General features: G+C 36.8%; 1 protein-coding gene and 1 long non-coding RNA gene across 2 annotated transcripts; both read left to right on the forward strand.

Moving 5' to 3' along the window:
• The first annotated feature begins 1,019 nt into the window (after positions 1–1,019).
• Positions 1,020–6,451, forward strand: LOC131216879 (uncharacterized). Its single transcript, XM_058211476.1, has 4 exons — positions 1,020–1,136; positions 1,703–1,902; positions 5,780–5,926; positions 6,240–6,451. Exons 1-4 carry the CDS (start codon positions 1,091–1,093, stop codon positions 6,300–6,302), a joined length of 456 nt encoding a protein of 151 aa, XP_058067459.1. The 5' UTR covers positions 1,020–1,090; the 3' UTR covers positions 6,303–6,451.
• Positions 6,452–8,725: 2,274 nt separating this feature from the next.
• Positions 8,726–9,438, forward strand: LOC131257509 (uncharacterized). The gene is made up of 2 exons (XR_009177470.1): positions 8,726–8,914; positions 9,152–9,438. It is a non-coding gene; the product is annotated as an uncharacterized LOC131257509 (long non-coding RNA).
• The last annotated feature ends 1,190 nt before the right edge of the window (positions 9,439–10,628 follow it).

The following is a 10,628-nucleotide window of genomic DNA, read 5'->3' on the forward strand; positions in this document are numbered from 1 at the left end:
AGGAAAACAATATTGATTGGATATCCACCATTAAAATCCTCTTAAGGCCCACTGTACTGTTTATTTGACATCCATTCTGTTGATTAGACCATACAGGCCTAATGACGGGAAAAAACAAAGATCAGCTTGATCCAAAACTTTTATGGCCCCAAAAGGGTTTCAATGGTAGATGTTCAATCCCCCACTGCTTTTTTCAGTGTGGTCCACTTGATAGTTAGATTTGTCTTATTTTTTATCTCAAGCCTTACGATGAGCTCGCCGCATGGATGGACCATTTGGATATAACACATACCTCATGATAGGACCCACAGAACTTGCTGACATCACCCTGCCCCCCTCTCTCACGAGCGCGGATGGGCCACTGACAAGTTTGAGTAGCGAGACTGATACTGAAGTGACGTCACCAAGTTCTGTGGGGCCCACCATTATATATGTTTTGTATCCACACCGTCCATCCATCTGGAGAGATCATTTTAGGGTAAGATCCAGAGAATGAGTCACATCCAAAGCTCCAATGGACCCTACCAGAGAAGACTGGGGGGAGAGTGACACCACCATTAAAATCTTCAAAAGTCCACAAAAGTTTTATATAAAGCTGATATTTGTGTTTTCCCTTCTGTAATGTCTTTGTTAACTTTTTACCAAGTTGGATTTCTAAAAGACTTCATGGTGGGCCTTAGGAAGGTTTCAACGGTGGGCATCAATCTTCCCGCTGTTTTCTTTGGTGGGGTCCAGTAAAGTTATGGATCTGCCTCGTTCTCTGGGTCATGCCTTAAAATAATATATCCAAATGAATGGACGTTGTGGATACAACACATACATCATAGTGGGGTCCACAGAACTTGGTGATGCCACTTCAGTAGCGAGTCACGCTACTCAACCTGTCAGTATCGAATCCGCGTCCCTCTCGTTTGAGGTTGGCCCTAACCAGTCCCTGTTTCAACCCCTCTCTCATACCCTCTCCTCTCTCTCTTCCTGCGGATCTCTCCGTCCTCTCTCTCTTCCGGTCGATGTCTCTCCCTCCTCTCTCTCTTCCTGCCTATCTTTCTCTCTCCTCTCTCTTCATGGTGAAAATCTGGTGACTCGCCTGATGGAAAAGGTGGATTTGAAGCTCGGGTTAAATCAGATTCACACAGGTGAAAGTATTTCTTTCTATCTCTCTCTCAATCTCTCTCAATATTAATGCCGATTTAGGAATTTGGGAGTTAGTAGTTTGTAGATTCCCGATTTGAATGTGGACCCTTATTTCAGGATCTGGAGATTTTAGGGTCTACGGATTTGAATGTGGACCCCAAATCGGGGATTTAGGGATTTTAGGATTTTGGGGATTTGCGGACTTTTAAAATTGGGGATTTTCTGATTTTACAAATTGGGATTTTCTGATTTTACAGATTTTTTTTCATTATTTTTATTATTTTATTATTATTATTTTTTTAACATTCTGTTGCTGTTATCTTTGTAATTTTCACGATGGATCCTAAAAATCAAGGCCACGCCATAAGGAATAGTGTCAAATCATGTTAAATTTACTATATATGGCCAAGATGAGTCTTGGAATATCCTGATTTTCGTGGAATCCATTCATCACAGTGTGGCAAATCATATAAGTAGATTGGGTGGCATATAAATATCAGGGTGGAACCTGTATGTACTTTGGACGATTTTGGTGGTTGGAATTACTATTTCAACTGCTCCCCGATAGGTGTTGTCTTTGGTTTTGGAAGATTTTGGGTACCACCCACTCTGCATGGTCCATATAGGCAATTTGGATCATTGCAACATGCCCTGGATCTAGCTGCAGTTAGCAGTGAAACTCAGACAGGTGGATTTGGATTGAAGATGGATCTAGCAGTGCAACATGTCCTCCTTATACACAGTAGAGATGTGAAAGATGGAGGAAACGTATGTATACTTAGAGTAAGCTGTTAATTGTGTCTACTGTATAATATAATCAGATTTTATTCCAATGGTTTAAACATTGCATTATCTCGTTTGGCATCTCTACTCTAATGGAATAAGAACTTTTAAAATAATAGCTACTCTAATAACCTCTTTTTGTTCTAACAGTTGTTTTAAATAAGCTCATTTGGTAAAATTACCTTTTCAAATCTGAAAACAACTCTTATTTAAAATAAGCATGTTTGGTAACATGTTGAAATAAGGGCATTTTTTAAGGGTAGTAGATATCATTTAAAAAAAATAAAAAATTACAACATGGCTGTGTGTTGATTCATTTAAGAACCTCCTTTTTATTTATTTTTTTGCAGGGTTTGAAGATAGAAAAAAAAAAGTTAGAATCATTAACCTTGATCATCAATCATTTAGGCCCCACGTTTGATTGATAATAACTCTTGGGAACTACTTTGATTGGATGAATCCAGCCATTTGATCAGTGGTCATTGATCAAATGGCTTGCATTTTTGTTGTCAATTATGTGGGTGGAGAAAAACATGAGAATCACACCCACTTTTCAATGATCTAACAGTTACGCTTTAGAAGTGGACAATGTTCTCCTCTATGTAACTGATGTGCTACTCTCAGCTTATCCTTTTGTAAGTGATATGCTTGAGAACACACAAAGCTGAACTACACTTTGCGGGGAACAAAGTACAAGGGAATGTTCAAAAGAGCTGCCTTGATAAGCTTTGTGGGCCAGATTGTGCATTCTTATTTCCCAAACATCTTTCAGGAAGTTTTACATCTGTGATTTATCACAATCCTATGGTTGGATGCAAAGTATGAGCTTCAGAAGTTTCAGTCAAATAACTAAGAAAATTCAGGCATTTTGATTTCCTGTTAGATATCAACTTAGTAAAACCGTGTGTAGTGTCAGCTTTATTTGGACTAGTATTCATATTTAGATTAATTAACATAAAATTCTGTTACTAGTTAAAGATTACTGCTCCCAATTCGCAAGACAGAAACTGTGATACTGCCAAATCATGGTTGAAATAATAGTAGGACCTTGTTACCACTTCAATCATGTTGGGCCGGAGAAGTCTGTAAAGCAGAAGATTGCTTAGTGTGGGGCCATCTTCCTTGTTGCCTAAACAGATGGCGTTAAATATGCTTGGGTAGCCTTGTAAAGCACAACTTGGGGGCACACTCGAACACTATAATCCCTGAATCATTATAATCCCTGAATCATTATAATCTTGAACTCCTGGTTCTTTTAGTTGGGATGGCTCGATTTTATTTTATTTTGTTTTGTTTTTTGTTTTTATTTTTTATTTTTTGTTGTTGTTTTGTGTGTGTGTGTAGGGATAGCTCAACTTCATGACTTCTTAGCATGGAAGTTTAGAAATAAAAAAAAAAAAAAAACATGCACACAGATCTTTATCTATTCCTTTTACCCTCTCTCAAATCCCTATCTTTGTTCTTCCTTTTCATAATGGCATTAGCTTATACCCATAACTACCCATACCTAATCACCCTTAATATTGGAAAATTTTGCTTTCCTGAAGCTTACTCAATCCAACTACTTTTTTGTTTCAGTTAATCGTGGCCCGCCTGACTAGTGGACCAACTTAGGGAATCTATGCAATGGTACCCCTCTTAACAAATGGCTTGGGTGTTGCAGCTGTATGATGGAAGATGCGAATGGGCAACATATCTTTCACTACCTTCGCATTATCAAGACATCCAATCATAGCTTGTGTGTATGTACAATGCATATATTATGCATATGTATGTGTGTAATATACATAAGTTATATGTATATATGCATAACACACTGTCTATTGAATGTCACTATATATGCATAACACACTGTCCATTGAATGTCACTCTCTTTTACATCTGTTTAACGTATAATATCCACTGTATAATTTACGAAACATCTCTCTTTTAAGGCTGCACCTATCGCTTGTTAAAATTGTTATTAAAATTAACTTTTTTTCTTGGGCTTCACCACCTGTTAACATAGAATATGATCTATAATTACTGTGTAAGCAGAGGTTCTCTGTTAATCAATAATGAGGAACTTCTCTGTTGCACATGGTGTTTCTACATGTGAGGCTCATGGTGATTTAGATCATTGATCTGATAGCCCGATCATGATTTTACATTGAATGTGGGCTATCTATGTTGAAATTCTGTCTGGCCCATCCATAATGGAGGCAATTCAAACTGGAAAATGTATGGATAGGTGCATGAATAAACAAAGGTTTCTGCCTTTGTGAGCTAATTCCAAGAATGATTTCGATAATGCTGAAAGGAGTACGTGCTCTCTTTGTTGCAAGGTGGATAGATATAAATGAGCTATTTAGGTGCATTTGTTTTTTTTTTTTTTTTTTTTTTTTTTTAATCTTTCCACAAAACCAGTGAATAAGACTTCCCTTCCCTTTTTCAACCAATAATTAGGACTCGGCTTAGGCAATTTACATAACTCTGCTTTATGGGCTCCCATCCCACGTGAAATATTGAATATCACGGCACTATTATATAGGCTTTAACCATGTAGAGCATCGTGATTGATTTATACTTTATAATGAGGCATGTTGGAAAAGTTTTCCATGATATCTGATTCGGGAGTTGGTTTTCCATGTTGACTATTTTATTTTATTTTTGCACCTTATACTAGTCTTCTTGATGTGATTCTTCAACCCATAACCCGGATTGTGTGTTTATTTCTTGTCCTAATAAGTTGCATTCTCCTTTGATAGCCAATAGCCTACATACTTTTGAAATATTCTGACACAACAATGTTACCTAAATTGCCAACACCACTACATTTTCCAGTTTGAATTGCCCCCATTTATGGACCATTTACAATTACGCATCAACTATTTTGTCTCTCCATTATCGCTTACTTTCATTTATTTTCCAAATGTATTGTTTCTCATTTGTCTTTCCATTATCTTTCTATCTGGCCTTTAATTATCTATCTTAGGATCTTCCATTGTAGAAATTTTCTTCTAAAAAGTTGTATGTACATTTCAGATCTGTTGCAATTAGTTAGATTTCAATCCTAGTTGCTTCATCTATCTTGGGATCTTCCCTTGTGGAATTTTCAACATGCGCGCAATTTTCTCATATATATGCAGCCTAATGAATGGACCAATAAGATTCTTGGGCCAAGGAAGTTTGTAGTGTTCTACCCGATGATTTATTTATTTATTTTTTATTTATTTATTTATTTATTTATTTTTTGTTCTCTCTTTTCTTCATCAAAAGTTAGAAACTGAATCAGACCCTATTAAGGGTTGAGTCTGAACCAACCCAAATCCCAGCATTGGATTGAGTTTTTCAAGTTCAAATATCTTGCATTTTTAATCTAATTTATCAAGTAATTGATTGAGCTCTTCAATTGCTCAAATGAGTTTTAAGGGTGCATTTGGCCACACTGTCTAATTCAACCACTTTAATTGCTCTATTAAAGTGCAAATGGCTGAGGTTCACTTACCTGAGCATTTATATTGCGGATCTCAGTTCCAATTACCATTGCATTACTCTTCCAAGTTGGAGTTGAAAGAAATGTAACTTAAATTTGAGGGCTATAAAATAGGGATGCTAGGAAACCATTTTTTTCTCATTTCTTCTTGATTGACTAGAATGTTTGCAATTTAATCTACTTGTGCATCCTAATGAACCTTTACTGCTAGTAGTTGTTGTTGTTTCATCATCATAATTGTAATCATCATCTAAGCCCCTCTCAGCAATTTTGGGTTGGCTTTTATATAAAAGTTGTGCTGCCATGTTTGGATATGAATATGTTGCTCAAATTTACTAAAACTTTTCCTCTGTGGCTATCATGAATGTTTTGATGGGTGGCTTCCAGTGTTACTATGACACTTCCAAGGTAACATATGAGCTCATTCAAAAGATACTACTTACAGGACTGGAGCCTGGAGCTGTTGATGTGTTTCTTGATTTCATTTACTACTCAGGTGGTCCTCTACCTGATGAACTGCTCACCCAAGTTAAGGTTAGGCATCACCCCACATGATGTTAAATTCTATTTCTTTTAGCCTTTCGGTTCCTCCAATTCATGAAGCTGGTTCTGCATTTCTATGTATTGTTTTCTTCTTTCTTTATAGTCAAGGTTTATGTGTTATTTTGTTGATATAATTTAGAAAATTTTCTGCATCAGTATGCAATTGTTCTTCAAAGCATTTTCTTTTATAAGATGTTATCAGTTGTTCTTTATCTTTATTCAATTTCCCTAGTGCTATTCAATTTTTGCTCATACCTCATCGTGAAATAAGGTTTTTCTAATGGAGTTATTTTGTTATAACCAGGGAGTTCATGTCTCAGAGGACTTTGTTGCCGAGCAATTGAGGTCCATGATTTCTGATATGTAGGTTGATGTGGTAAGTGACAAGCACTCAAAAGCAAGTTATGATTAGATGTAGTTTGTGTTTGTATGTTACTAGTATTTAGTAGATAATAATAGGTCCAATATTTTTTGTATGTGGCTAAATTTTTTATCCAATTGGATCTTATATGCATGTGGAGGGCGATTAGGCGGATTGGCAAGAGTCTAATCAAGCCATTACCTGTAGTTGGATTTTTGGTGGGTCGGGGTCCCGGAATTAGCTTTTGGGAGGATATTTGGGTAGAATCTCTTCTAATATTCCATTTAAATAGAGAACGAATAATTAAAAAGGTCACAAGGTTGGCCGTTAGTTATGGCCACTATTAATGTTATACCTTGATTTTGATGTATGGCGAGAAGATTGCCATCCATCCATTGGCGTCCTCAACTGTGTGGGGAAATCAGCAAAGAGTTTATGGGCTTACCCTTGTTAAAGCAGTGTAGGCCAATGTGCCTATCTACTTCATGTCATTATTTCAATGTCTACCAAGTCTTATCAAAAGGTTTGAAGTGTAACAAAGGGACTTTAGCAAGGAAGTTCAGAAAAAGAAATTCCATCTAATTGAATCGGAGCAAGTGTGTGAACCTCAGTTCTAGGGGGAGTGGGAATAGAAAAAAAGAAGAAGAAAGATTGAGGTGATGAATGGGGCCTTGATGCATAAATTTCTGTGGAGGTCTAGGAATAAGGATGAAGGCATGTAATAGCACATCATTTCATGCAGGTACATGGTGAGGGAGGGAGGTAGTTCAGAGGAGCCTTCCCAATACAGAGCTCTAGGGCGCTGATTAGGGGGGAATAAGAATTCTTACACTGGATAAAGTAAATTGTTGGGGATGGGTCCCAAACTAGCTTTTGGGAATTGGGAGAACATTTGGCGAATTAAGATCTTTAAGCCAAGAGTTTGCCAGATTGTATAATATAGTTTCTTTGCAGGAAGCAAGGATAGAGCAATGATATATCATGACAGGGAAGTGGAAGTTTGGGATCAGGGATATAGAAGAAGTTTAAGGGATGAAAACGTTGAGGAATTTGCTTGCGGGCAGGGGCAGCTTCACAACACAAGCTTAATGATCTTGAGCAAACACAGGTTGTGCTAGAAGCTCAAACAATGCAAGACTGCAGCTAGGCTGAGACTGACTTTTAAAATGGTTGTCCCTGTATTGTTTCTCCTAGCATGAAGGATATATCATTATGTAACCATAACAGCAATTATAATCCATATTATAAATTTTACGGCGACGATCGTTACAGACAACATTACCATTATAGAATACCTTAATTAAAATAGATGTTATGTTAAAGGTGAACTAACTAGATGATATTAGAGCCATTTATCTAGTGCACATGGTAGTTGACGTGGCAAGCGATAACATCAATGTACTAGTCATTTATTTATGGGTTGTCTATTTTCAGAAAAAAAAACCACACTATAACCAGACAATTACAAATGTTTCTTTTGCTCAATGTATGTACCTTGCCTATAACATTAATAGATTTTCTTCATCACCTTCCCATTGTCAGCCCTTGTTTAGTTAGATAGATCGCTCCATCTGTATATAACTTGAACCATTTTCCATCTATGGTATGGCCTACTAAATGGACAGTCTTAATGTATCAATCATCCTGTGAATTCTGCAACAATGTTGGCTCTATATTATTCTGATTATTCTGTCTCTAACGTATCATTTATTAAATAAATGTTTTAAATGATGACTTGTTTCATCATTTAATCTGGACTGTCGATTTTTCATGCCATTGATTGGACGGTTATCATTATTTAAAATTGTTATAATGGAGTGTTCATGACTGGTCATGACATGTGTCATTTAAATGCTTGGGTGACGTTGCTGATGTTGTCAGGTGGGGACATTGGGCATTGCAGGAATAGAAAGAATCAAAATGTAATGAGGAAGGAAAACAGTATAAGCAATAAAGAAGGGTAGTTTACTAGTCATTTTGTAGGTTAAAAAAAAAAAAGAGTAATCCTCCTCCACACGCTATCCAGTGTTTGTTGGGTGATGCCTCCTGTAGTTGATGTGGTTTTGTTGGCATGGCATGGCATGATGGCAGTATGGGACTTAAATGGAAAATTCTGTGGTTACTCTTCTCGTGGAACTAGTCATGATTTGGGCCAAGTGTAATGACAAATGCTTCCCCAATTGTGTTAGTCCTTCCAAAAAGGTGTTCAGGGAGGCTAAATTGGCTGTGATTGAATGGGCCAGGGTGTCTCAAGCCTTTTTGCAAGTAGTTCATATGAATCTTTTATTTTCTTTCAGCGTCTTGTTTGTTGGGGCTGTTGATTCCTAATCTTTGCCTTCCCATTTTTCTTTCGTTAGTAAAGCCTGAGTAAAGTTCCAGGAAAAGAAGAAAGAAAACATTTTATGCTAAGACAAGTTGATGCATTTTTTTTAGTTTGTTCATTCACATTGCTATTGGCTTATTAGTTGTATGATTTTTTGTTATGCATTTTTCTCAGTAACTCTTGCCTTATTCCATTTTCCACTTTGTTCAGTGGATCTGAGATTGGGAGATTTGTTACTATGCTTCGGAATTCTTCTTCCATTCTCAGGTCATGCGCTGCTTTTGCTTTGCTACAGGTAATTGCAACAACTTCACTTGTCCAATCTTTTCTTTGATTTTTTTTTTTTCAAACAATGCGTGGCATTAGTAGAAATTAGTGGTTTCTTGTTCACAGAACACTATTCCTAAAGCTAATCTCCAACTCTGTGACATTATGAGATCATATTTCCCTTTTTGATTTCTTCATGCACTCAGAAAATCAGTTGTTTAATTAATTGTTTTCACAATCACTTAACGTGAGTTCATATTTTAAGGGACTGATCTCGTGTCGAAGAGGGTGCATCCAATAGGCAGATCGTCAGCCATAGTTCTACAACTCGTCAAGTCTACCCAAAACAACGCTATAAACTCAACAAAGTGACTCGACTAAAATCACGGGGCTCATCCTAATTATTTTTTTCATCCAATGGGTATTTTCTCTTGCTTTAGACGTTCTATAGCATATTGTGTTTGTAATTATCATTTTCCTTGCTATAGTGGATGGCGGAACAAGATTCATCTCAAATTTTTGAATAGGATTCTTATTAAACAATTGTGTGAATTATTTTTTGAATGACCATCAGGTGTAAGATCCAAAATAAAATAAAAATAAAAATAAAAATCTGGTGATATTGTTGTATTCACGGATATTTTAGCGACGGACTAAATCCGTCACTAATTTCTGAACAAGGAAAATCAACGACGGATTCGAGTCCGTCGCTCTACTCCTATTAGCGACGGACCTTATCCGTCGCTAACATTTTTATTGACGGACCTTTATTCGAATTTTATCGACGGATTTTTTATTTTTTACGACAGATCTTATCCATCGTTAATATGCGACGAACCTTATCCGTCGTAGATTAAACGATGATTTTTATCCGTCGGACAAAAGCAACCCAGTAAACAGCGACGAACCAAGCAACGGACGAAATCCGTCGTTTATTTAGTTTTACGACAGATTTGGTTCGTCGTAAATTAGCGATTTTGACGTAGTGTTTGTTGTTTGATTTACCTAGAATGCATGAATCCACATCATCTTCCAATTCAATCAAGGAACACTCTTCTTCATGAGGTTAATCATCAACTACTACATTAACTGATTCTTGAATGGTGAGGGTTTTTAGATTGTATACCCTATAGGCACGACTATTCAAGCCGTATCCTAAAAAGATGCCCTCATCACTTTTAGATTCAAACTTACGTAGGTGTTCTCTGTCTTTCAGGATATAACATTTACTACCAAAGACACGAAAGTGTTTCACACTAGGTTGTTTTCCATACCATATCTCATATGGTGTTTTGTTTAAGCCGGCTCTTAAATATACTCTATTTATTATATAGCAGGCGGTATTGACTACTTCAGCCCAGAAGCTTTTGGCCATATCCTTTTCATTCAATATAACCGAACCCATTTCCTGCAAAACTTGATTCTTTCTTTCAATAACTCCATTTTACTATGGAGCTTTCGGAGCTGAGAATTCGTGGTGAATTCCTTTCTCATCACAATATCTTTGAAATCGCTCATTTTCAAATTCACCACCATGATCACTCCTAATAGGATTTATACAGTATCCTTTCTCATTTTGGAGTCGCTTTGCCATGACCACAAATTCATTAAAAGCATTAGATTTTTCTCTAAGAAAAGCAACCCAGGTAAATTTGGAGTAATCATCTACTACCACCAAGAAGTATCTTTTTCTGCCATGGCTTTCAACTTTGGTGGGACCAACTAGGTCCATGTGTAGCAAG

Source organism: Magnolia sinica, chromosome 10 (genome assembly GCF_029962835.1).
Source record: "Magnolia sinica isolate HGM2019 chromosome 10, MsV1, whole genome shotgun sequence".
Lineage (NCBI taxonomy): Eukaryota > Viridiplantae > Streptophyta > Magnoliopsida > Magnoliales > Magnoliaceae > Magnolia > Magnolia sinica.

Bases quoted from the DNA above. Each gene is read 5' to 3' on its own strand.
- LOC131216879 (XM_058211476.1), top strand. From the start codon at position 1,091: ATGGAAAAGGTGGATTTGAAGCTCGGGTTAAATCAGATTCACACAG. The intron at 1,137-1,702 runs GTGAAAGTATTT...GCTCCCCGATAG, and splicing joins GTTAAATCAGATTCACACAG to GTGTTGTCTTTGGTTTTGGA. The intron at 1,903-5,779 runs GTATGTATACTT...GGTGGCTTCCAG, and splicing joins ATGTGAAAGATGGAGGAAAC to TGTTACTATGACACTTCCAA.